General features: G+C 43.8%; 1 protein-coding gene across 4 annotated transcripts in view; it reads left to right on the top strand.

The window, feature by feature from the left end:
- The window catches only part of PDCD1LG2 (programmed cell death 1 ligand 2), a 103,030-nt gene that overhangs the window by 51,761 nt on the left and 23,306 nt on the right, over positions 1-27,963 (top strand). For 3 of the 4 annotated variants that reach the window (XM_086684877.1, XM_086684875.1, XM_086684876.1), the window contains exon 7: positions 15,289-15,362. In XM_086684877.1, the coding sequence (XP_086541003.1) occupies positions 15,289-15,315 (27 nt within the window). In that variant the 3' untranslated portion in view covers positions 15,316-15,362. Of the gene's footprint in view, positions 1-3,635; positions 6,786-15,288; positions 15,363-27,963 lie in introns of those variants that run through there. The other variant, XM_025931672.2, reaches the window with a different exon arrangement.

Genomic DNA, 27,963 nt, shown 5'->3' with positions numbered 1-27,963 from the left:
TCAAAACACTGTTTTCATTGGTATAATTTGGGCTAAAATGAAAAGAGGCCAGATTTCTGTATACCACCCAGCAGTTGATCAAATCTGTGTTTGTTTTGTTTTGCCTGAGTCTCTTGTCTTCCCCTTAGGAACTTCCACCTAAGAACTGACCATAGCCTTCACATGCCGCCATGGTGCAGGTGCCTTCTCTGTGCAGTGGTTTCCAATCTTTTCTTTCTTTTCTTCCCATCATAACCCTTTCATAAAGGAAACATTAGACAGAACACCTGTACATACTGAGTGGGGAAACTTGAGTCCTCCTCCTCTGGGTCTCCTTTACTGTCACTACTATGCACACACTTCTGTCGTGAATGCATGGGGCTTTTCCCCACCCGGAAGTTCTCTGGGATACCAGCTTGGTGTCCTACGATTTAACTCAGGTCTGACCCTATGTCCCTGGGGATGGCATGAGATCCCACCCGTTAAGGGCTCAGTCCCACAAGACTGCCCTCCCCACCCTCCACCCCCCACTTCAGATGCCAATGGCCAGCCCAGGCTGTCACCTCTGCTTCTGACCAATCAGCTATAAATAATCTGAGGTTCCCACCATCCCCTCCTCGGGTTCGGTGAATTTCATAGAGCAGTTCCCAGAAGCAAGGAAAACAGTTTACTTACTGTTTACCAACTTACAATAATGGGTTATAAACAATACAGTGAACATCTGATAGAAGAAATGCATATGGCAAGATATGTGGGGGCGTCCACACTCTGTGTGTGTGCCACTCTCCCAGTACCAACTTGTGCTCCACAACAGAGAAGCCCCTGGAAGCCCTACTTCAGGGATTTTTATGGAGGCTTTATCACATAGGCATGACCAATCATTAACCCCATCTTTAGCCCTTCTCCCCTCTCTGGAGAATGGGGTTGGGGTGAGGGCTGGGACTGAAAATTCCAAGCTTCTCACCATAGCTTAGTCTTCTTGGTGACCTGTCCCCATCCAGGAGCTCATCAAGATTCACTTCATTACAACAAAAGACACTGCTGTCATCCAGGAAATTTCAAGGGATTTAGGAACTCTGTCAGGAAGTGAAGTCAAAGACCGAATATTACGACAAAGATGTTCCCAATGCTCTTATCATTTAGAAAATTACAAGTGCTTTAGGAGTTCTGTGCCAGGAGCCCCGGGCAGAGACCGGTGTATATATATATATATATATATATATATATATATATATATATATATATATATATTTTTTTTTTTTTTTCAATTATCTCACAAAAGCATGTTAAAACAGTGGTGAAACCAGACTGAGGGGTATATACACCCTGCCTTAGGTCCCTGCAAAGGCCTCTAAGGTACATTGTGCTTCTTGGAACATATTTGGAAAATCATGAAGCGCTCAAACTATCACTTTATCCCAAAGCCCACCTTATGTACCTGTCCTCAGAATCCCCAGAAGTGCCCACCCCACATCCAGCTTCCTTCCATGTAGAGCGCAGCTGTTCCAGGGAGGCGGGTGGGGGCTGGAAGAAGAGAAGAGAAAGTAACCTCCTCACTCACCTGGTTTGTGAGGGTTTTAAAAAAAATGTTGAGATGGGGCGCCTGGGTGGCGCAGTCGGTTAAGCGTCCGACTTCAGCCAGGTCACGATCTCGTGGTCCGGGAGTTCGAGCCCCGCGTCAGGCTCTGGGCTGATGGCTCAGAGCCTGGAGCCTGTTTCCGATTCTGTGTCTCCCTCTCTCTCTGCCCCTCCCCCATTCATGCTCTGTCTCTCTCAAAAAAAAATAAATAAACATTGAAAAAAAAATTTAAAAAAAAAATGTTGAGAGAAAGAGAGAGTGCAAGCAGAGGAGTGGCAGAGAGAGAGGGAGAGAGAGTCTCAAGTAGGCTCCATACTGTCAGCACAGAGCCGGCTGTGAGGCTTGAACTCATGAACCATGAGATCATGACCTGGGCAAAATCCAGAGTCGGATGCTTAACTGACTGAGCCCCCCAGGTGCCCCTGGGCTTGTGAGTTTTTAATTGTGTGAGAAGTCTGTGTATTTTGTATTTTAGTTCCCTATGGCATTACAAGAAGTACAAATAATACATGAAAATTCAGAGATGGAGAAAGTATCACTTTAGGCTGGGGACAATCAGGGAAGAGGGAAGGCTTCATGGAGGAGGTGACATTTGCACCAGGCAAACATGCGAATAACAGACTATTCTAGATAAAGGGGACACAGGGGGAATGGCAGAGGCAGGGGGACATCACATCTGTAGGAAAAGGCGTGTGATCCCAGCCTGGAAAAAGCTAGGTGTGAGACCAGAGGGAAGCTGGTTGGGGGTCCTGCTGTGAGCCAGGAATTCCAGGCAAAGGAGGTTAGATGTTGCTCCTTAGGCATGCATGCCTCAGGTCTCAGCAGGAAACAGAGGCCACACTCAGAAGGGGTGACTGAGGCAAGCTTACTAGCTGCAAAGGGAGGAAGGGGGCAGTGGGGAGGTTGAGCGACCTGAAACTGGCAAGAGCAGGGGAGAGCTGAGCACCCCTAGGCCTAGAGGGGACGGGGGAAGGCATAGTTAAATTTTTTTTTTAATGTTTATTTATTTTTGACAGAGAGAGAGAGAGAGAGAGAGAGAGAGAGAGAGAGAGAGACAGGTCATGAGCGGGGGAGGGGCAGAGAGGGAGACACAGAATCGGAAGCAGGCTCCAGGCTCCGAGCTGTCAGCACAGAGCCTGACGTGGGGTTCGAACTCACAGACCGCGAGATCATGACCTGAGCTGAAGTCGGACGCTCAACCGACTGAGCCACCCAGGCGCCCCAGGAGAAGGCATAGTTACCAGAATGCTGGTGAGAACAGCAATAGGAGAAGGCCACCTGCAAGGCTTTGCATGGCATCCGCTGGGCTCCCCCGTGCATTTGTGGTCAGTTGACAGATTGTTTGGGGGATGCTGGTCTTAGGTGGCCTCATTCATATGTCTTGGAGTTGCTGCTGGCAGTCGGTTGGGCCGTGTGTCTTCAGCAGGTTTGTCTGTGCTCTTTTCAACATGGAAGCGGGTCCAAAAAGAGCAAAGAGAAGGCAGACCCTACCATGCATGTGTTTTTCAGGTTTCTGTCCACATCTCATTGACCAAAGCAAATCAGAGCTAGGCCAGATGCGCCCGCAGCCTGTCTGGGAGGTTCCTGAAGCGCATCCCAACCTCACTGTGCTAGTCATTACAGCCTTCTTTATCCCCTAGTCTGAAGGAAAGCATGGCATGCAAGCCAGGGAAAAAGAGAGCCCAGTGAGCAGTCCAAGGTCACCCTCCGGTGACCTGAGCAGGGTAGAGCAGGGTGGAGAATGCGCCTGCAGGAGCCAACAGACATATCTGGCTCCGCGGGGAGCTACAAAAGGCCTTGAACGGGAAGCCCCGCCAACTGTGCTCCAGTGTCACTGGGCCGACTGCGGGCCTGAGTACAGAGGGGAGAGGCCTCTTGCAACAGGTCTGGAGAGAGAGGCTGAAGATGTGGATGAGGACCATGGTGGAGGGCGGAAACACAAAGGTCTTGAACTCTGCTGCCTCCAGATAGATGAGCTCTTCCCCTACAGCCGTTTCTCACTCCAGTCTGTTTTTGAGAGGTTATCTCTTCTCTAATCAGCAAAGTGATTTTCCTATTTGTGGACTTGTCTCCCCAGATTTGAACCTGTGTTTTCAGGAGCTGGGGTGACCGGATGGGACATCCTCGAGAATGTTCTGGACTCTGAACAAGAATCCTCTGGCCTGCAGAGCTCGTTGTTTGCCCTTGTCCAATGCCTTTGTAGCTCCAGCACTGAAGAGGAGACCGCCAAGAGAGAGGGCAGCGCCTGGCCATGCTGTGCTCAGAGCACGTCAGGCAGTCCGCCCTCCCCACGTCCAGGCACTCACCCTTGCAGCCTGTGACCCTAAGCAAGCACTACCGCACTTTAGAAATTGACCGCCCCAGACCCGAGACCCCAGTGAGTGCTCTGCACTTCGTTCTTGCTGCCAGACTCAACACAAAGGGAGTTTCCCCCCTAAGTTTCCAAAGTGATTTCCAGAAGCGGAGATGAATGGAAATTTTCAGTTATAGGAAAGGACGAATTGCCAATAGAGTTATTTTCTCCACTGTTTCCTCTGGGTATACTGGAAAAGCCTTTTGAGACCATTAGAGTTTACACACAGTCAAGCCATAATTGACAAGTTATGTGGCTTACTGGAATCTTGACATCTGAGTTGTTTAATTAACAGAAAGCATTTAAGTACACAGTGGGCGGCTACAAATCGTGGAGAAAAGCCGTTGAGTATTTTGTGAGGTCTGAATCACAAAGCATTTGTTTTAACCTGCAATGGCACCATGTTGGATGATTTTGTTTTAAAATACATCTTTAAAAAGTTCTGTTTTCTTAACCTCAGAAACCAATGGCATACATTAGAAAAATTTAGCACGCTAGTATGCTGTACCTGCAAAGATTTCAGATGGGTATCCATAATGGTCAAAGTCCCAAACTAGGGCTCCTTTCCCGGCCCTCTCTGTGACTTTAAACTTAACCTTTCACTTACTCGGTTCCATGTCTGTGACACAGTGACACTCACTAGTCAAGGCCTTTGATGGTTGGCACTTTAGAAACGCTGTGGAACCCCTTTCGTGCGTGTCCAGGGTAACTGCACGCAGCAACAGCAGGTTAACCATGTGAAAGTTGGTCTGTGTACTGGGGCCATGGAGTTCAGGGCACCTGCTGATCTATGAACTATCCAAATGTGTACATTATCTAGAGCCGAGTCTTAGGTTAGCAGCTTATCTTTCTCAGTTTTGAATCATGAGGATTTGAGCACATGTTACATCTTCTCCTTAGACTCTAAGCTCCTGGAGGGCAAGGAGGGAGGAGGGGTTTGTCAGTCCTGCGGCCTGTTGCTTGGAATAGATGCCTTGTGCATGATTGGCTCTGAGACTCATCGTAATATTGAAGAAAATGGCGACTCGTGACATCCTTACTTTTTATGACATTAATAGGATTGGTTAAAAGTATGTAAAGGCAATCCTTGAAACAAAAGAGCCGAATGAACACTAAGTCTTTAAAAAAAAAAAAAAAAAGTACCTTTTACAAAGGGAGCAAAAATAGTATTCGGGAGAGTTTGAGGAACTGAGAAATGCCAAACAAGCAAAAACCACCTATGATCTCATCATCTCAGCACAAGTATTTTCATTTTTGCTGTTTGCATTTGGTCCTTGTCCAGACATGTATGTGATCTCAGCTAGAGTTGTAATTTTCCATCCTTTTTTCAAATTTGTCATTGTACCACAAGCTTACACCTATATTGTTGATTAGTCCTCCTAATGATCACTTTTAATGGATGCTTGAGTCACAGATCACAATGAGATGTGATGAGGCAAAAACTCTGTTCATCACCTGACCACTATAAGCCTCTCCTTTGACTAGTGGACCGCAGGTGACATTTGGGGTTCCTAAGGATTGGTGTCATTTCAGAGCAGCGTTCAGGAATCCCTGAAAAGCCTGGGTATTTCCATTTCCCCCAGTGCACAGACACCTTCAGGAATGACTTCAAGTCCCCTTGGGGATAGCTTGGAAGAAGATCTACAGTACCCATGGCATTGTTGTGGGGTCCTTTCTAAGAATTTGAGGAAGAAGCTGTGATTCTCAGTTGTGAAAACTCAAGCCAGATTTCTATTCTATAGATCAAGCCATGCTTTGGTAGGCCGGACAACTACTTAATTCTTAGGGCCAGCCACTACTAAAGATTTCCTGTAAGTAAAAAAATCCGATTGCTCTTCTGGGATCCTATCATCTCATTGAAGTCAGGAAGCCCATATCCGTGGCAGCATTTCCTATCATCATCTTTGTCCTACAGAAAACAGCCGTCTGGTGGCACCCAAGGTTGTGGGGCTCCCTCACTAATGCATTTCTCAATGCTTTAGTGAAGGGAATATCCCTTGGGCCCTTTCAAGGGGAGGAAAGATGCACAGGTTACACATGACAAATTGCCCCGTTATTCCTACCTCCTTAAGCCTTTGGGATCGTTTCTGCCCATTATTCCATAGAAATTCTATCAACTCACGTCATTGTTGTGCACAGGGGTCAGCCAACCAACTTAGTAAACAGACCACTTCCAGCTGCTCAAACTAATACATTTGTCTCTGCTTGCTTTTGCTGTATAACAAAACTTAGGGCTTATGTTTATCATTTACGTATTTATGATTCTGTAGATTAGCAACTTAGGCTGGGCTCGGCTGGGGCAACTCATTTCTGCTTTCCATGGCATCAGCTGGGCTCCCTTGTGCATTTGTGGTCAGTTGACAGATTATTTGGAGGATGCTGGTCTTAGGTGACCTCATTCACATGACTTGGAGTTGGTGCTGGCTGTCGGTTGGGCCGTGTGTCTTCAGCAGATTTGTCTGTGCTCTTTCAACATGGAAGCGAGTCCAAAAGGAGCAAAGAGAGGGCAGACCCCAGTGTGCAAGTGCTTTTTAGGTTTCCGTCTGTATCACACTTGCTAACGTCTCATTGGCCAAAAGCAAGCGAAATAGCTAAGCCAAAACCAATGTGGAAGGAATTACACGAGGGCCTGATACACAACATGGCATGATTCCCTGGGGCTACTGCTGAAACAATCTACAGTAGCATTAAGTCCAAAAACCTATGGAAAGTGTATTATATCAGGGCTACCTAAGTTTGGCCCCAACCCAATGTTGTATTGTGTTCTCCTTGATCTGATACCCTTAGAATCCATCTCTACCTATATTGGGTTTCTTCTAGCATGAATTTAACAAAACCTTGTGATTCTTTTGGAGTAAAGCCTTTTCCTTCAGAGCCAGACTCTGCCCTTCTGTCCCTGAATATGCTGGGATCTGACTCTAGATAAAAGCCTGAAGGCCATGGGCATTGGGAGCAGTGGGCTTTTAAAAGATTAGGGATCCCCATGCAAAGGCACCTGCCTCAGACGTGCTTACTACAGGTTTTCAAGCAAAGGAAGGCTGGTAAAATCAAATAGGAAATGAGAGGCTTCATCCACTATCAAGGGAAGCTCAGTGACACCTGGGGGGAGGAGGAGGTCCAGATTTTCAGCTTCATCCAAGCCCACCCAAAGGTTCCTGTTCCTCGTGTCAGAGTCAGAGTCGATTCCTCCTAAATGACCACCTCCACTCTCGCATATGAGACGTGGCCCATCTGTGAATGTTTCGTTTGGGTCTGATTTTCTAAACATGTCTGTCCTATAACTATAAGGAATAAGAGATATTTTTAGGGCAGCCTTAGAAGCCCTCTGATTCCTTAGAGATGATTTGAGCTGAAAGCTTGTTGTTTATTTCCATCCTGCAAGCACCATAGTGCAGTCGGAAGCAGCCAGCTCACCTTGCATTCCTCGGAATCATCTTTACCAGCGTTAGGCAGCAGTTAATGTGTCTCCAAAACCCTGCCTCCTGCTGGCACTCCAACCCAGCGAGAATAGAGGATAATTTAATGAATCATAACACCATCGCATGCCATAGATTACCCGCTCCCACTTTCCATTGGCAAAGAGTTCAGCTCTGAGTTCAAAGCAAATAAATCTCAGAATCTTGTTTTTGAGAGCCTGTTCCCTAAGATGATTCCCAGTATCAGGTCCTCTATCAGCCAGGGTCCAGGCAGGAAAGTGCAGTGGGTTTAATATTGGGAATTGGTAATAAAGATATAGGAAGACAGAAAGAGCACAAAGTAGATACCAAAGAAACCCACATCTTGGAACTGCCAACAGCAGCTAACTTCCTGCTTTCCGCCACCACAGAAGTGACAAATGCAGGAACTGGAAACAGGAAGGAATTCTTTGCCTCTGATATTCTGGTCCCCTGGAACTCCGGTCTCTTGGAACTTCACAGGAAGCCAGCTGGCAGGGGAAGCTGGTGACTGAGGTTTGCTGAATCCCTGCCCCAACCTGGCAGAACAGAATAGAGGAAGGTAGGCTTGGAACTGAGAACAGGAGGTAAACAACCAACCAGTTCCTGAATCAAAACTTATCTGGATAAATGGAGATACATTCCCTGAGAGAGGAAAATACAGAGACGATGGATTCCAGTTAGATTGTAGCACAAGGAACTTTCTTAAACTTTGTGGCATTTGACCATGTAACAAGGGCCTATTATATATTTATTGATTAATTGGACAAGAAAGTAGCAATTGGGAACTGCTCTGGCCACGAGCATAGGACAAAAATCAATCTATTTTTAAATGCATTTCATAGAACTTGTATCAGTTGCATCACTTGGTTTGAATTGAAAGAACACCTGAAGGGGCGCCTGGGTGGCTCAGTCAGTTAAGCGTCTGACTTCGGCTCAGGTCATGATCTCGCGGTCCGTGAGTTCAAGCCCCTCATCGGGCTCTGTGCTGACAGCTCGGAGCCTGGAGCCTGTTTTGGATTCTGTGTCTCCCTCTCTCTGACCCTCCCCTGTTCATGCTCTGTCTCTCTCTGTCTCAAAAACAAATAAACATTAAAAAAATTAAAAAAAAAAAAAAAAAGAAAACCTGAAGCAAATGGGCTTAAATTAAAAACAAAACAAAGCAAAAAAACCCAGAATGCATTGGCTTATACAACCAAGCAGCCAAAGGTACAAGTGGGCACAGGGGTCTGATGATGCCAGCAGGATCCAGATTCTCTCCACCATCTCTTCCTCCGCTTCCTTTTTGCTGACTCCGTTGTCAAACACGACTCTGTATTCTCAACAGCAGGCTCTTCTTAGGGGAAATAACTCCAAGAACAAGTTTCCTGCTCAGTTCCGTTTGTCCTGTAAAAATAGAACTCCACGGTAAAACAGAACAGCTCAAGAAGTAGAGAGGAAGCAACTCATGCCAAGTATTAGGAGTTGCACACATCAAGCAGAAATATAATTGGCCTGAATATATATATATATATATATATATATAATTTTTATTCAGGCTGCTGGTCAAATCAGGCAGCTTCCCAGTGTCTCAATTCCCCTTGCTTTAAAAGTCAGCAGATGGGGCGCCTGGGTGGCGCAGTCGGTTAAGCGTCCGACTTCAGCCAGGTCACGATCTCGCGGTCCGTGAGTTCGAGCCCCGCGTCAGGCTCTGGGCTGATGGCTCGGAGCCTGGAGCCTGTTTCCGATTCTGTGTCTCCCTCTCTCTCTGCCCCTCCCCCGTTCATGCTCTGTCTCTCTCTGTCCCAAAAAATAAATAAACATTGAAAAAAAAAATTAAAAAAAATAAAAATAAAAAAAATAAAAAATAAAAAATAAAAGTCAGCAGATGAGGGGCGCCTGGGTGGCTCAGTCGGTTGGGCGTCCGACTTCAGCTCAGGTCACGATCTCACGGTCCGTGGGTTCGAGCCCCGCGTCGGGCTCTGGGCTGATGGCTCAGAGCCTGGAGCCTGTTTCCGATTCTGTGTCTCCCTCTCTCTCTGCCCCTCCCCCGTTCATGCTCTGTCTCTCTCTGTCCCCAAAATAAATAAACGTTAAAAAAAATAAAAAAAAAAGTCAGCAGATGAAACTCTCAACTTATATGTAATTTAAAGTTTAAATCAAAACAAAACTTAAGGAGGCCTTTTCAGTCATAACATTGGCAAATGCTTTTTTTGTTTTTTGTTTTTTTAGAGAGAGAGAGAGAGAGAGAGGGAAAGAGACAGAGTGTTAAGCAGGCTCCTCACTGGGCCCCAATGCAGGGCTCAGTCTCACGCCCTTGAAATCATGACCTGAGCTGAAATCAGGAGTCAGATCCTTAACCGCCTGAGCCACCCAGGTGCCCCAACAAATGCTTTTTAACCATAATACATATTGCTCCAAAATATGTTGTTAAATTGGTAGACTCATAAACTGTTAGTGGTCACGTATCAATATGATTTTTTTGGAGGGTGATTTGTCTGTAGATTACAGGCCATACTGCATACCATTTATTCAAGTAAGTGTACTTTTATAAATCTATAAATCTGAAATAATCCAAAAGATAGAAAAAGCCAGAGACATGGAGACACTCACTGCCAATATAAATGTACAATTAAAAAAAAAAAAAAAGCTTTGCCATAACATTGAATGAAAATCACAAGGTACAGGAGCACCTGGGTGGCTCAGTCAGTTAAGCGTCTCCAGCTCAGGTCACAGCTCAGGTCACAATCGTGCAGTTCATGGGTTCGAGCTGCATCTGGCTCTGTGCTGACAGTGGAGAGCCTGCTTGAGATTCTGTCTCCCTCTCTCTCTGCCCCTGCCCCCTTGCTCGCTATCTCTCTCTCAAAATAAACAAATTTAAAAAAAAATTAAAAAGAAAATATCAAAGTACAAAACCCTATCCTCAGTTACTCAAGTTAAAAAAAGTGAACTCAAAAACTATGTTTGGATATGTAGCAAGAACCATGTCAAGGTTTATACTTTCACCCAAAAATACCATTCCAAGGATTTTTCTAAAGGAAATCCATAGACTGAAGCAAAACGTGTTTTTATATTGAAAAAAAAATGTATTAATTACAGTATTATCTACATGGCCCCAAAGTGGAAATAACCTGTCAAACAAAGTGGAAGTGAGTTAGTCATAGGAATTTTATTTGTTTTGCAGAATACTATCTATCATAAAATGACAGTTAAAAAGATTATATGGAAAAATAATTGTTATGATATAATTTTAAGTTGAAAAAATAATTTCAAAAAATGTATTAAGCACTTACCTAGCCTGAGCCCATCACTATGTCACTCAATTTACATCTGTTATCTCTTCATGCTTAACAATCTGATAGGTAAGAAGGGCGTTCTCCTCATGGTTCACATGAGAAAATTGAGACAAATTTCCTTAATAATTTTCCCAAGTTCACACAGTCAGTAGAACCAGGACTTAAACCTAAGCTCACTAACAGGACAGCCATTTCTCATTATCTAACATGCCAGACAAGCCCTGGACACTTAAGGATAATTAGTAAAGTAAAGAGAGAGAAAAGAGAGAGAGAGAGACAAACTGCAACAATGATGTGGGTGGTCACAATAACGGTTTTCTTTCTATTGCAATGCCAAGTCCAAGTAGATAAATAAATAACAAATAAATAAGAAAAAAATGTGAGAATAGGGTGCCTGGGGGACTCAGTTGGGTAAGCGTCCAACTTCAGCTCAGGTCATGATCTCACGGGTCGTGGGTTCGAGCCCCACATCAGGCTCTGTGCTGACAGCTCGGAGCCTGGAGCCGGCTTCGGATTCTGTGTCTCCCTCTCTCTCTGCCCTTCCTTGCTCTCACTCTGTCTGTCTCTCTCTCTCTCAGAAAAATAAACATTAAAAACAAAATTTAAAAAAAAGTGCGAATAAAACAAAAGGCTGGAGAGAAGCATACCAAAATATTAATGGGGCTTTGTTGAAGTAGTGGACTTGTGTGTAATTTCCCTCTTTTCTCTATTTTATAAGATTTTTTGGTAATGCACAGCACTGTTGCAAAGCATTATTTTACATGTTCACTTTGCGAGCACATACACAAAAATTGGAAAAACAGAATATTAGCATTCCTATTAATATATATACATATATTTGTATATATTCTGACACGGAAACCAGAGCTCTAGAAAGCTTATTGATGACTGAAACACTTTAATATCCAGCAATAGCATAGCGGTGGTCCTTCTGACAGTGTAAGTGCTATTAGGAAATGAATGTTATTTCTTTCAGAAATTTTGAGTATTACTATGATTTCGCTTATATGTGGAATTCAAACAAAACAGAACAAATGAACAAACGGGACAAAACAGAAACAGACTCTTAGATGCAGAGAACAAACTGGTAACTGCCAGAGAGGAAGGGCGGGGAAAGCAAACTGAGTGAGGGGGAGTAAGGGGTATAAACTTCCAGTTATAAATAAGTCTCAGCATCACAGCATAGGGAATGTTGTCGATAATATTGTAATAATTTTGTGTGGTGGCAGATGGTTGCTGATCACAGTGATCAGTTTCATAACGTGCATAAATATCAAATCACGATGTTGTACACCTGAAACTAATGAATATTATGGATCAACCAGACGGTCTCTGCCAATGTGATGAGATTATGGTCAGTTTTTATTTTCTTTAGAGTCTTGAAAGATTTTAAAAAATACATTTAGGGGCACCTGGGTGGCTCCGTCGGTTGAACGTCCGACTCTTGATTTCGGCTCAGGTCACAATCTTGCGGTTTGTGGGTTTGAGACCAGTGCCAGGCTCTGTGCTGATGGGATTCTGTCTCCCCCTCTCTGTCCCTCCCCTGCTTGCTCTCTAGCTCTCTCAAAATAAATAAAAATTTAAAATAAAAATTAAAAAAAACACCCAACAGGGGCGCCTGGGTGGCTCAGTCGGTTAAGCATCCAACTTCGGCTCAGGTCACGATCTCACGGTCCATCAGTTCCAGCCCTGCGTCGGGCTCTGTGCTGACTGCTCAGAGCCTGGAGCCTGTTTCAGATTCTGTGTCTCCCTCTCTCTCTGCCCCTCCCCCGTTCATGCTCTGTCTCTCTCTGTCTCAAAAATAAATAAACGTTAAAAAAAATTTAATAAAAAAATTTTTTAAAAATTAAAAAAAAATTTAAAAAACACCCAACATCTTTAACCCGAAAAAAAAAATAAACTCAGTTTTTTAATTTAGATTTTAAAAAGATTTTTTAAAAATACTTTGAAAGTTTAGAATTTCAGTGTCTAATTGCAAAATCCAAAGGCCCCACGAATACCAAATATAATGGTATTTTTGGCAAAAGTTTTATATGCACAGCCCACGTCTTTTCCCTTATGTCATGTGCAAACTTTCACCCGTGTTTTAAAGAGACTCTAAACAGAAACTAAAAGGAAAGTTTACTAAGAGAAGGTGTGCAGGTCACCAGCATCCTGCCCTGCTTAATTAAGTGTCGAATCAGCCTTGCACACAGCACATGACTGGGCTGTGACCGTGCATGTGACACGAATGTGGCAGATGAGCCCCTCTCATCTCCTCCACATAGTCCTCTGGGGAGTTGACCTCAGAAACCACCCTCCTGAAGCAGGCAATTCAAGGGTGGGGAGCAAGAGGGGTCTTTCCAAAACACAAAAATTTTTTGAGTGTTCTAAAAATGAAGATAAGGAAAGCACAGGGGGGACTAGATGCTGGAATGTAACATTTGGAAGCTGTTTGGGGAAATGCCAGCCGACAGACTCCATCTATAACCGCCGCCTCCCCGCCCGCCCCCGCCCCCGCCCCGACAAGAGGCAAAATGAAAAGTTCAAGCCCAGGTTGGCAGAGCTCCACTTTTCTGAGTATTCACCAGTGGGACCGGGGAGCCACTGGATCACCCCAACAGCATCCCCTCCCTTTCAGAGCTGCTTGGGGTAAGGCAGCTGGTCTAGTCCCTGGGATCTAACCGATTCTAGGCTGGGGCTAAGACCCCCAGTCAGCACTGTGGGAGATGTGAGGGCTACAAAGTCTTTATTAGATACCCTGCACTTTAAGGGATTTTTTAGAGAGCTGGATAAATCCACACGGGAAACCACACATGGGGAAAGCTGTCGAAGAAGCAAGGCCACATACAGTTAAGTGTCTGATGAGAGGAAACAAACCATAAGACTCCAAGGAATTCAGGGTGGGTGGGGGCCCCCCGCGGGAGGGAGAAGCAAAGGGAAGGACAAATGTCCTACTCCTGGAAGATTTTTAGTGATGGGTACGGAGTAAGTAGAGCAATAATGGACTGATACTCAAAAACTTCACCAACCTACCCAGCAGTGGCACTGGCCAGTCAGAACCGACACTGGTCCAAAGGCTGGAGAAGCTTCCTGGAAGCTCCTTGCTGAGCCAAGAGTTACCCGTTTGGTTGTTAAGTGGGGACAAAGGGGGATTTCTGGAGGTCCTGGAGAAGCAGCAAGTCTCAGGAGATGGCCAGGATGGTCGGGGGGGGGGGGGGCACTCCACCTGCTTGGGACAAGGACTATTTTCTATCTCGTTCTGTCCAAGACAAAGGTGCAACCATACCAACATCTGCTGGAAATCAGCCCTGAACGAGGGCAGAGAGTACAAGCATATTTAAAACTTGCTTTTGCGTAGGTATTTCATTGGATCTGCCTCTCTGTCAGTCTGTCTATCTACCTGTCTAACTAGCCATCTGTCCATCTGTTTCTCTGTCCATGTACTTATCTTTCTGTCTGTCTGTCTGTCCACGAGAGACCAAAACCATAGGCAAAGGAACAGAGATGGGTATGAAGGTGGCCCTCATTCATCATTCATTCAGTTCTTTGGTCATTCTTCTCACAAACTCCATGCTCCTGGGTGTTGACAGTGGGGCACTGAGCTGAGGAGTCAGTCTGTCCAGAGTTGGAATGGTCACACGGGAATGGGGCCTTGCGCAACAGGCTCTGCAGGTCAGAAACTGCAAGTGGCAACAAGAAGAAACAAATGACACCTAATCTGAGTATGGATCAGAGTCAGGTGTCAGGGAAAAAAGGACATCAGAAATTCAGTCACAGTGTTTTGTCAGGAACTGATGGCCATCAGGCATGGCAGACAGGTTTAAGAAGGAAACGGGGCGCCTGCGTGGCTCGCTTGGCTGGGCACCTGACTCTAAATTTCAGCTCAGCTCATGATCTCAGGGTCATGAGACTGAACCCTGTCTGGCTCTGTGCTGAACAGGGAGCCTGCTTAAGATGCTCTCTCTCTCCCTCTGCCCTGTCCGTGGCTCTCTCTCTCTGTCTTTCTCTCTCTCTTTCTCTCCCTCCCAAATAAATAAATAAATAAGAAAAGAGGAAACCATTGAAGCCCAACCCACTGCACTCAACAGTAGTTACATCATCGTTTTCATTTCTGTGGCACGTTAAACTTTGCAGAGCATTGTCAAATGGCTAGCTGAGCGTTACTGACAACTAGTAAAGGAAATAGTGCCAACAGTCTCATTTTACTGATCAGGCAGATCAGGTTTAGAGAAGTAAAGTAACTTGCCCAATGTACCCATTTCTTTCTAAGTAGAGATACCAGTTTGGTAGCTCAAGGAGATGCTGTAAACACAGAATATCTTGATTTTTATCACAGCACATACAAAGAGCTGCATTTATATGTGTGTATACAATATGGTTGGGAGAAGAAGTCAGACTGACAAAGCATCTATTAAAAAATTGTCCTTCGGGGTGCCTGGGTGGAGCAGTCGGTTAAGCGTCCGACTTCAGCCAGGTCACGATCTCGCGGTCCGTGAGTTCGAGCCCCGCGTCGGGATCTGGGCTGATGGCTCAGAGCCTGGAGCCTATTTCCGATTCTGTGTCTCCCTCTCTCTCTGCCCCTCCCCCGTTCATGCTCTGTCTCTCTCTGTCCCAAAAATAAATAAACGTTGAAAAAAAAAATTTTTTTTAATTGTCCTTTTTGTTTGTTTACTTCTCTTCTATCAGCGACTTGCATATGAACATAGAAGATGAACCTGTAATATCTGAAGCCTAATAAAGCAGGGAGAATAGTCAGCTAGGTAAGTGAGAGTTTTCTAATTTAAAATCCCACATTGGATCTACTGGGTGGCTCAGTTGGTTAAGCATCTGACTTTGGCTCAGGACATGACCTCGCAGCTCATGAGTTTGAGCCCCGAGTTGGGCTCTGTGCTGACCGCTTGGAGCGTGGAGCCTGCTTCAGATTCTGTGTCTCCCCCTCTCTTTGCCCCTCCCCTGCTCTCATTCTGTCTCTCTCTCAAAAGTAAGCATTAAAAAAATTAATAAAAATTTAAAAATTAAATAATTTAAGATTGACAGAGCCAAGACCAAGGAGATAGAGTGTAAAGTGTTTGCTTCTAGGTGTGTGAACACCAAAAACAGAAGAAGCCTGGTTTGTCAGTAGTGAATATGAAAAAGTTGTAGGGACTTAATATAAAATGATGAGTGACATCATACTCGTAAACTACAAATCTGTCATAACTACAAATGCAGGCCAAATTGAAATCTAGTTGCTAAAAAGCTAAGAGCTTTAGCACATCTGATATAGTAGGATATTGTTAGGAACTGGGAACAGATAGTTTTGCTGTAACTTGTACATCTGAACCAGCCTGCATCTAGCGTATTTTGTCCTATTCTAGGCCCTACTTATTAACTGGGACATTGATAATGGGAATAGACCTGGAGTGAGGAACCCAGCTCCATTGGTGGAATTTCCTTTAGGTCTCAAAGCACTTTTACACTTTAAGAAGCTCCTTAGGAGCTACTGATTGACTCAACCAGGTCAATATATACTAAGACTTGGGAGAAAGGGCCACTTTTAGGGAAGTCAGGTCCAGGACTATCCTTGGAAGATGCAGTCACAGGAAAACCAATGTAGATTAGGAATACCTAAAGGAGTTGGGTGTATTTCTCCCGGAGAAGAATTATTAAGGGAAGACGTGAAAGCCACGTTCAATGGGTACAAGTTCCACTGAAGTAGAGTTTGGCTCAGAACTGGTGAGAACTCAACAACAGCTAGAGCTACTCCTCAAAGGTTCACCTCCTGGTTCTTGGAAGTATTCACACATCCTGGGACTACCATTTTCCAGGATGCTCTACAAGGTATTCTTGCCTTGGGAGGTAAACTTATAAGGTCTCCTTCTTATCTGAAGACCCCATAACATTTCCAACTAGTCACTCAACTTCTTTTAGGTCAGAAGACTGTGGAGCAGTGGTGGTAGGAAATGGATTTGAACTCTACCCCATCTACGATGCGTGTGGCTCTGGAGTGGAACTTATGTTTCACAGCGATACCAGAGACAGGAATCTTTCATTCTGAGCATGACTCTCAAGATCTTATCCTCAAATGAACAAACTTTCCTCTGCCAACTGAAACAAGTCCTCAAGATATTCTAATAATAGATCATCAAACAAGTCAGGTTTCCACACTTCCCTGGTACGGTTCCCTGAGAACGATGTCAACTTGCCATATTCCTTTCTCAGTACTATTATCTTTTCCCCGAAACTGTTCTTAAACCCAAACATCCTGTCTTCAATGCTTTTTGTATCTAAGTAAACAGAGTGAGGCTAATCACACAGGATGAGAAACTAGGTAAAGGGTAGCAAAGATCTGCCTTTTACCTGGTGGCCAATGCCAGGATTAGAGAAGAGCCAATGTGAAATTCTGGGCTTGGTTTTAAGGCAATAACTAGGAGTCATACCGCCTCAGAGAATTGGATCCAGGCAGGATCCGTCACTATAGGCAAAGTAAGTGGTTGCATCTGGGTGTATTAAGAGGGATACTGGGAGGACCCCACCTTTCCCCCTGTATGAACACCACCTGCATTTCTCCTCAACACTCACTTTGATAGAGAGTTTCCTTTAGGCCTCAAAGCACTTTTACACTTTAAGAAGCTCCTTAGGAGCTACTGATTGACTCAACCAGGTCAATATATACTAAGACTTGGGAGAAAGGGCCGTTTTTAGGGAAGTCGGGTCCAAGGCTATCCTTGGAAGATGCAGTCACGGGAAAACCACACTTTTTCATTTATTTTACCACCAGTTTAGTAGCACTATACTAGGCACTGGGGATACAGAGATCGTAAAACAACTTCTCTGTCCACAAGGGGCTTATAGATCAAAGGAGCGCTCGCTCTAACCTTTGACATAGTTATATTCTGTATAAAAAGAATAGATGTCACAAGATGACTGAAATGGGAAAAGCAGCTGGGGTATGTGTGGTTGGACAACCCATGGCGGGACCTTTACCCGGGTGATGATGCCAACCCTTTAGTGACTGGAGGAGTGGCTAGAAACCACTAATTTGGTCAATGGAAAGCACTACACCCAAGGAGGAAGACAGTGATCCTGGAAGGACTGGAGAGATGTCAAACAGAATCTCTCAGTCAAGTGGTGGGGCCATGAATTTTTCTGTAGTTTTTTTGTTGTTGTTTTCAGGCAATCATTTCCATAAGTATGGAGTCCCCCTGGGCAAAACTGGTAGGGCTGAAGAGCTAGAATTCCTCAGTGACTTTCTTTTGGAGCCTCAGACAGAGGCTCCAGATAAGAGCAGCAGCATGCTGTAAAAGCAGACTTTTACCCCAAAACACTGGAGGATAATTAAACACTGTCCGTCAGTAACAATGGCTTCCTTCTGCAGAGATAACACAACCATGAGGGATGCATAGCAGAATATCATGGGGAAAGGGGGAAATAGGAGGTAATTTCATATAATTTCCCAGTTGAGTTTATATGACCTTTTCCAACCTGACTTGAGACCTATAGATGCAGGCTTGAGTTGAAGCCAGCTCTGCCACTGACCAGCTAGGTAACCATGGACAGGTCACTCATTCTCTGACCCTCGGTCTCCTCACATGTGAAATCAGCAGTCTTACCCAGCAGCATTATTGAGAGGATTAAGGATAACATAGCAATGTACCCACCCCAGTTAGTATGTAGCCAAATAGCCAAAGCTTAATGGATGATTAGCCACTAGTAGAATAATTTGTCTTAAAAACTGTATTGTGGGACAACAGAGTCAGCTCAGCCAGCCTTCACGCAGAAGTGAAAATCCTGGGATTTTCAGGAAATAATGCTCTTAACAGAAAGTGCCCTGTGTCATGAGGTACCCCAGCTTAAACTGGGGGCAAATATTTCATGAAATCTTAATTGCTACAAATAGGACATTGGGATGCGGAGGTGGAGAGAAGTTGCTATTTCCAAGTCACCAGATTTCTTTTTCTAGAAAGAAACTTTAAAATTTACCTTTCAGATTGATGATTCCATGAGGGGAAAAAAAAACCCTTAATAATTAGTTTTAATCACATAAATATTCAACCAAGATCCTAACTGGAATGGGGAAGGTTGAGACCATATGTTCTTTCATTCATTCATTCATTCATTCATTCACTCATTTAACAAATATTTATCCGTCACCTGCTGCATCCACAGAAGGCATTGAACATAAACACACTGACTATGTGAAAACGTTGTCTTTGCTGTAGTACAACTGTGACCCCTGGATTTTCTGGGGGTCTGGGAAGCAAGGCTTCATTAACGGCAGTAAGATGGGGACTGAGGGGGAAAACATTTCCTTTGAGGCAAGGGTACAAGTTTTGGAGGGCCCAGTTTAGTATTTTACTTTTCTGCATTATTATTTCTCTCTATTATTCTCACATCTCCTTCAGTAAAATTATGTTATGTGTTACAGTCTGTTCTCTGTTGTGGGGAATTACAAGATGCACCACCATTGGGGCCCCAGATAATTGGCTGAAGTAAGCGTTCTTTGGGAATTACCAGAAATCCTTGAGGAGGAGAAACCAGAGACCAGCTTTCTTGCAGTCACAGGAGAGGATAAAGCTCAGAGTGATTTGGGCATTAATTAGAAGTGTGACCCTTTAAAGGCTGACTATCTCCATGGCACATTTGTCCTTGTGGGTGTCTTGAATGATTACTGGGCACACTTCCATGATACCAGGCCACTGGGCACATTTCCAGATCTGAAGCCAGAACAACTCACTCTCCACTCACTCAAATAATATTAAAATATTATTTTGTTGATATTAATATTATTTTATTAATATTAATATTATTAAATGCAAGTTATTGGGGCGCCTTGGTGGCTCAGTCATTAGGCATCTGACTTCAGCTCAGGTCATGATCTCACAGTTCGTGAGCTCGAGCCCCACATCGGGCTCTGTGCTGACAGCTCAGAATCTGGAGCCTGCTTTGGATTCTGTGTCTCCCTCTCTCTCTCTACCCTCCCCTGCTCGTGCTCTGTCTCTCTCTCCCTCTCTCTCTCAAAAATAAGTAAACATTTCAAAAAAATTTTTAAATGCAAATTATTTCACATGCTGGGATACAAGTGTCCTGAGCTAGCTGACCTGGATGGACTGGAGATTGTCAACCCAAGCCTATTTCCTTCCGTCCCTCTCTTTCCCTTCCATACCTACCATCCATGGGTCTCTTCCATCCATGCTTCTCTTGGGACCTGGTGCCCGAGTGAAAGTAAAGAAGTGGACACAGAAGGAAGTCTGTTGTGCTAACCACTGTGTGGGCTGTTCTGCATAAATTATCTCATTTAATCCCTTAGGGCAATTTGGCATGATAGGTAGGATTATCCTCATTTTTCTGATGAGAAACAAAAGCTGAAAATCCTATGTCCCAAGTAACGTAACTGGTAAGTAGGGAAGAGCCCGGGGCCCACGTGCATGTTTAGCTACCTGCAAATTTTTTTTACACAAACCACAAAGGAAAATGTATTTTAGAGCGAGTCTAAGCCAAACACAATGAAGAAGTAAAATGTCCTGGGAGAAATGCTTACCACTTCCAAGCGCATATACGTGGTTATCGCTCAGAGACACTCACTTCCGGTTGTAACAGAATCTGAGCTCCGGGGACTCAGGTTCAAGACACTTCCCCTTACTCAGACAACGGTCACAAAGGAAAAAAAAAGTGGCAAACGGCAGTTTCAGGCAGATCACCAGCAAAATGGGCTAGAGGAGTGAAGGGACCGCATCTGTCTGTCCCAGGCACTCAAGCAGGTGCCTGGAAGGTTGATACAAATCCTTTGTTTCAAGCACAGGTTGTTCTACACGTGTAGCCCGAAGAGTTGAGGCTGAAAACCTATCCTACATGCCAAGCAAAACCACGTTTGTGTGTAAACGTCCCACAGTTTGATCATTCACAGCCCTCCCTCTCAGAACGCACTGGCCACACGGCCTTTGCAGGCCCGTAACCATCTGTGGATGCGCACAAACGCACGGACCCCACTCTGAGAAGCACCCCATATCGCCTCATGTTCATTTACAACAGCCTTACCCTGGTTGCTTCTGAGCTGCCTATTAATTGCAGGTTATATTTTCCTCTTTCGCTTTTTGCCTTTTTTCGTCCTTTTTTTCTTTTTCTGTTTTAACTCAAGCAACCCAGGGTCTGCTTAAAGCAATCTTCAGTTACTACAGACGTTCTGAAGGAAAGAAGAGAGGTGAAGACAGCTAGATGATATTTTCTTTCCAGTGATTGGTATAGAACTGAGCACGGCCGTTACTTTCCATCTCGAAGATGAAATTTGCATGTGGAGGCTGGAGGCTAGGACCCTGATATTTGCATGTCTCTCCCCCTGCCTTCCCCTTTTCCTAGCCTGCACCCGCAGCGTTAGAGGAACCATATAACCAGTGGGAAGGAGGAAGACAGAGCAGAGTACCAGCTCATGGTAAGCGTCCAAAGTGGCCTTTCTGCAGTCCTATCGTACAATTAGATTTAAAAGTCAAAGCAGATACCCCCATACCACCCAGTATATCTCTCCTTTGCCATCTCTGTTTTGTGGTCACACGCTTTTCTACCACAGGGTGATGATACCATGATGGCCCTCAAGGGGTTTCTATGCTGACTTCCCAGAAACAGGTTAGGGGGAAAGCGTTACTTCTCTTTTGCTTCCCCTCCCCAAAGGTCCCTTCTGTGCACCTCAGACTTGCTCTTCAACCCGTCCTTCTTTTGAGAGAAATTCGTTCATTGTTCCTCGTTCACCCCATTCTGACCTCAGTGGCTAAAACACACAAAACCCAGAGCTAATCCCTCAGTTAAGTACAGAAATAGTCTGCTGCAGATGCAGAAACTCCATTTGTACCTGGATGTTTTCCCCCTCAGGATTCTTTTTGGAGAAAAAGAATTAGAGAAGCCCATACACAGAGGGCAGAGCATAGAACAGAAACCTCAGAGCCTGCCAGCTTCCATTGTTCCTACTGTCGCCATGAGCCACCTGGGGCTGGAGGGAGAGTCTAGCATAGGAAAGACAGCAGCTTGTCGAAGCTTTGGTAAAGGATCTCTTGGGCGATCTGGAAGTGTGTAGAAAGCTCTGTAGTTACTAGGAATATGAAGATATCAGTCCCTGGCAAACAGTAGGTGCTTAATATCTATGGTCAATAATTGAACAGTTGCATGAATGAATGGGCAAAGGGAAAAAAAGAAGACATGAGGGAGGCTGGGTAGAGATAACCCTCGCCTTACTTTCTTCCTAGCATCTATTTATTTATTTGTATTTGTTTTTAATTTTTTTAATGTTTATTTATTTTTGAGAGAGGCAGAGACAGAATGCGAGTGGGTTAGGGGCAGAGAGAGAGGGAGACACAGAATCCGAAGCAGGCTCCAGGCTCCTAGCTGTCAGCACAGAGCCCGACGCAGGCCCTGAACTCACGAGGTGCGAGTCGGATGCTCAACCGACTGAGCCACCCAGGCACCCCTCTAGGATCTTTTTAGAGTTATTTCCATTTTTTCCAGCTGATCCAGGATGGTGCAGACACCATCTCCAGGCTGAAGGCTTCTGGGTCGGTTCATCTTTCCAGCCTCAGTGCTGGCTAGACTTAGGCACACATTTCCGCACCTCCCAGGCAAAGGCTCAAGATAAAGCAAGCCTCATTGGCAAGATGAAAAAGGAAAAGGGGAGGGGAGAAGTCTGCATTCTCTTCCTTCTGTTTCAGTTTGCTGGTGCTCATGTGCAAATTAAATTCATGTCCCTGTTTTCCACAATGATGAATCATACTTAATATCACTGAGGCACCCTGATGGTGAAATCTGCTGATGGTAGATTTGTGACAGTGTAAAGGGAAACTCCACGTTTCATAATATCTAGAAAATATGCCTTCAAAGCAAACCCTTACTCTTGTTACTCTTCCTAAAACCAGAGCTACTCAGATTTAATGTGCACATGCACCACTGGGGGGTGGGGGCTTTTTTATATCATTAGTGAAGTATACTTGACATACAATATTATATTACTTTCAGGGGTACCACACGGTGGTTTGACATTTGTATATGTTGTAAATGATCTCCTTCCTTAGCGTAGTTACCATCTGTCACCATCCAAAGTTGATACAGTGTTATTAACTCTATGCCCCAGGCTATACATTATATCCCCAAGACTTAGAAATTTTATAACTGGAAGTTTGTACTGTTTGATCCACTTCACCCATTTTGCCCCACCAAAACCCCCCTCCGTCTGACACCATGCAACCTGTTCTCTGTGTCTGTGAGTCTGAGTTTGGTTTGGTTTTGCTTATTTTGTTTTCAAAATTACATATAAAAGTGAAATCATGTGGTATTTGTCTTTCTATGTCTGACTTATGACTACATCTCTCCATGTTGTCCCAAATGACAAGATTTCATTCTTTTTATGGCTGAGTAATATTCGTTGGGGGGGGGGGGTGTACATATGCACCTTCTTTATCCATTCATCTATCTACGGACCCTTACATTGTTTCCGTATCTTGGCCATTGTAAATAATGCTGCAATGAACATAAGGGGGCACATATCTTTTTGAATTAGTGTTTCTGCTTTCTGCAGATAGATACCCAGAAGTGGAATTGCTGGGTCATATGGTAGCTCTATTTTTAATTTTTTTGAGGAAATTCAATATTGCTTTCCATAGGGGCTGCACCGATTTACCCACCAACAGTGTAGGAGGGTTCCTTTTTCTCCACATCCTCACCAACCCTTGTTATTTCTTGTATTTTTTTATTTTAGCCATTCTGATAGATGTAAAATGATATCTCATTGTGGTTTTGATTTGCATTTCCCCGATGTTGAGCATCTTTTCATGTGCCTGCTGGCCATCTGTATGTCTGCTTTGGAAAAATGCCTATTCAGATGCTCTGCCTTTTTTTTTTTTTTTTTATCAGGTTGTGTGGGTTTTTGCTATTGATTTGTATGAGTTCTTTATATACTTTAGATATCAAACTCTTATTGGATATACGTTGACCAAATATTTTCTCCCATTCAGTAGGTTGCTTTTTTGTTTTATTGATGGTTTCCCTCAACGTACAGGAGCTTTTTAGTTTGATGCAGTTACATTTGTTTATTTTTGCTTTTTTTGTCTTCCCATTGGAGTCAGATCCAAAAAAAAAAAAAAAAAAAATCGTAAGATCAATGTCATGGAGCTTACAGCCTAAGTTTTCCAGTTTCATTCTTTTGAATGTAGCTGTTTAGTTTTCCCAACACTATTTATTGAAGATACTCTTCCTAGTGTATGTTCTTGCCTCCTTTGTCATAAATTAATTGCCATACGTGCATGGGCTTACATCTGGGTTCTCTATTCTGTTCCATTGATCTATGTGTCTGTTGTCATGCCAGTACCACACTGTGTTGATTATTATAGCTTTGTAGTATAGTTTCAAATCCAGGAGTGTGATACCTCTGACTGTGTTGTTCTTTCTCAGTATTGATTTGGCTATTCAGGGTTTTTTTGTGGTTCCACACATATTTTGGAATCATTCCTTCTAGTTCTGGGAAAAATGATATCAGAATTTTGATAGGGATTGCATTCAATCTGTCAGTTGCTTTGGGTAGTATGGACGTCTTCACAGTATTAATTCTTCCAGTCTGTGACAGTGGAATATCTTTCCGTTAGTGTCTTCCTCAACTTCGTTCATGACCGTCTTCTAGTTTTCAGCGTACAAGCCTTTCACGTCCTTGGTTAAATTGAGTCCTAGATATTTTAATCTTTTTGACGCAATTTTGAGATTGTTTTCTTGATTTCTCTTTTATTTTGTTGTTAGAGTATAGAAACACAATAATTTTTCGCTCTTATGTGGATCCTGAGAAACTTAACAGGAACCCATGGGGGAGGGGAAGGAAAAAAGAAAAAAAAAGAGGTTAGAGTGGGAGAGAGCCAAAGCATAAGAGACTGTTAAAAACTGAGAACAAACTAAGGGTTGATGGGGGGTGGGAGGGAGGAGAGGGTGGGTGATGGGCATTGAGGAGGGCACCTTTTGGGATGAGCACTGGGTGTTGTATGGAAACCAATTTGACAATAAATTTCATATATTAAAAAAAAATAGAAACACAACAATTTTTATTATTAATTTTGTATTCTGCAACTTTACTGAACTCGTCTTACTAGTTCTGACATTTTTGTTGTTGTTGTTAGAGTCTCTAGGCTTTTCTATATATAGCATCATGTCGTCTGCAAATAGTGACAATTTTACTTCTTCCTTTCCAATTTGGATGCCTTTTATTTCTTTTTGTTGCCTAACTGGTGTATCTAGGACTTCCAATACTATGCTGAATAAAAGTGAGGATGGCAGGCATCCTTGTCTTGTTCCTGACCTTAGAGGAAAAGCTTTCAGCCTTTCACTATTGAGTATGATGCTACCTGTGGGTTTGTCATATAAAGCCTTTATTATGTTGAGCTACCAACAAAAAACATTTGTTGAATGTTTTTAATCCTAAATGGATGTTGAATTTTGCCAAGTACACTTTCTGCATCTACTAAGATTACCATAGGATTTTTATATTTGATTTTGTTAATGTGGTGTATCATGTCCATTGGTTTACAAATGCTGAAACATCCTTGCATCCCTGGAGTAAATCCCACTTGATCATGGTGTAGAATCCTTTTAATGTATTGTTGAATTCTGTTTGCTTGTATTTTGTTGAGGATTTTGCACCTATGTTCATCAGCTGTCTTGTAATTTTCTTTCTTTTTTATTTTTTGTGGTGGCCTTGTCTGTTTTTGATGTCAGGGCAATGCTGGCCTCATAAAATGAGTTTAAGAGCATTCCCTCCTCTGCAGTTTTTTGGATGATTTTGAGAAGGGTAGGTATTAAATGTTCTTTGAATATTTGGTAGAATTCACCAGTGAAGCTGTCTTGTCCTGGACTTTTGTGTGATCACTGATTCAATCTCCTTTCTAGTAATCAGTCTCTTCAAATTTTCTACTTCTTCCTAATTCAGTCTTGAAAGATTGTATGTTTCTAGGAATTTCTCCCTTCTAGGCTGTCCAATGTGTTGATGTATAATTGTTCATAGAAGTCTATTGTAATCCTTTGTATTTCTGTGGTATCAGTTGTAACTCCTTTTTCATTTCTGATTTTATTTGAGCCCTCTCTCTCTCTTCTCTTGGTTAGTCTAGCTAAAGACTTTTGTCAGGTTTATCTTTTCAAAGCACCAGCTCTTAATTTGCTGATCTTTTCTTTTTTTTTTTTTTTTTATTTTTTTAAAAAATTTTTTTTCAATGTTTATTTATTTTTGCGACAGAGAGAGACAGAGCATGAACGGGGGAGGGGCAGAGAGAGAGGGAGACACAGAATCGGAAACAGGCTCCAGGCTCCGAGCCATCAGCCCAGAGCCTGACGCGGGGCTCGAACTCCCGGACCGCGAGATCGTGACCTGGCTGAAGTCGGACGCTTAACCGACTGCGCCACCCAGGCGCCCCTTTGCTGATCTTTTCTATTATCTTTTTAGTCTCTATTGCATTGATTTCCACTCTGATCTTTACTATTCCCTTCCTTCTACTAACTTTGGATTTCATTTGTTCTTCTTTTTCTAGTTCCTTTAAGTAGAAAGTTAGATTGTTTGTTTGAGATTTTTCTTGTTTCTTGAGATAAGCCTGTATTGCAGTGAACTTCCCTCTTAGAAACTCTTTTGCTGTATCCCATAGATTTTAGTATGTCATTTTTCTGTTTTCATTTATCTCTGGGTATTTTTTAATTTCTCCTTTGATTTCTTTGATTTCTCCAATGCTTGTTCATTAGTATGTTGTTTAATCTCCTTGTATTTGTGACTTTTCCAGTTTTCTTCTTGTAATTGATTTCTAGTTTCAAATCATTGTGGTCAGAAAAGATGCTTGATATGATTTCAATCGTCTGGAATCTATTGAGATTTGTTTTGTTTTGCTGAACAGGTCATCGATCCTGGAGATGGTACTGTGTGTACTTAAGAATGTGAACTCTGCTGCTTTTGGATGGAATGTTCTTGATCCCTCCCTGTTGTATGTCCCCACACTGGGGATGGTATTTTTTCGCCAAGATCATATTCTGTCCCTCCATCCATTTTGATGTTGTCCTTTTATCCTTTGTTGTGGGGAGAAGTCACCTAGTTTTCACACCATTTTCAGAGGTAAAAGAGGGGAGCACAGGATCTTCCTATGCAGCCATCTTGAAACCCTCCTTCTCTAAGAGCTTGTTAAAATGCAGTTCCTGATTCAGTAGGTCTTGGGTGGGACCCAGGATTCCACACTTCTAACAATTTGTCTGGTGATGCCAAAGCTACCCTAAGGGGAACCAGACTTCGAGTAGCAAGGACCTAGAGTTTAGGTCCTAGATCATTGCTCTAAGTGTCTTCCAGCTTCAATACTTATCAAGCCATCTCCACACCCATGCACCTGCTGGACACTCTGGACATCATCAATGACTTGCGGAGCCCCAGATACGGCATGATCTTCAAACCTGTGTGGCTTTGTACATCTCTCTGCCCTTCACCCCCCTTCACTGGATGAGCTCCTTCATGTCTCAGCTCACATGTAACATCTTCCATGGAACCCTCCCAATTCCCCAACCTCCCAGGCATTCAGGTCCTCTCTCCTCTGTGCTCATCACACATAATATGCTATTTACATTTCCTGGTCTGTACCCTAAGGTTGCTCAGGTTATGCCCCACACAAGTGTCCTTAACCAAGGAGACAAGAGGAGGCTGAAGTCCATTCTGTTCTCCACTTATTATTCCTGAGCACTGGCACAGAGCTGCCCCCACCAGGAGGAAGGGGTGACTTTTTCCAAATCACATAAAGGTGCCATAGGGGCTGATTGTCTTTTCTACCAGGCGCAGGATCTCATTCATGTTTCCATTTCTATCTCCTAGCCCAGTGCCTGTCACTGTACTGTATTGAGTGAAATGTTTGTTGAGAGATGAGAGAAAGAAATGAAGGGCTACTACAGAGAGGAATGTGCAGACGGTAATTTCATTTGGTTCTAATGGTAAATCAACTAAACTATGAGCAACAGATCTGGGGTTTGTGGGCACCTGGGTGGCTCAGTCCATTAAGCATCTAATTTGGCTCAGGTCATGATCTCACAATTTGTGAGTTCGGGTCCCACATCAGGTGAGCTTGAGGCCCGCATTGGGTGAGCTCAAGGCCCGTATCAGGTGAAACACAAGCCCTGCTTTGGGTGAGCCCCGCTTCTCTCTCTCTCTCTCTCTCTCTCCCTCTCCCTCTCCCTCTCCCTCTCCCTCTCTCCCCCACCTCTCTCTCTGTCTGCCCCTCATAAGATTCTCTCTCTCTCTCTGCCCCTCACTCACTTGCTCCCTCCCTCCCTCCCCCTTCTCTCTCTCTCTCTCTCTCTCTCGAGAGAGAGAGAGAGAGAGAGAGAGATCTGGGATTTGCTCACATGCTG

The sequence above is a fragment of the Puma concolor genome, chromosome D4 (assembly GCF_028749965.1).
Source record: "Puma concolor isolate L17-30 chromosome D4, mPumCon1.1.hap2, whole genome shotgun sequence".
Taxonomy (NCBI): Eukaryota; Metazoa; Chordata; class Mammalia; order Carnivora; family Felidae; genus Puma; species Puma concolor.
This window is presented reverse-complemented; position numbering and strand designations above follow the sequence as displayed.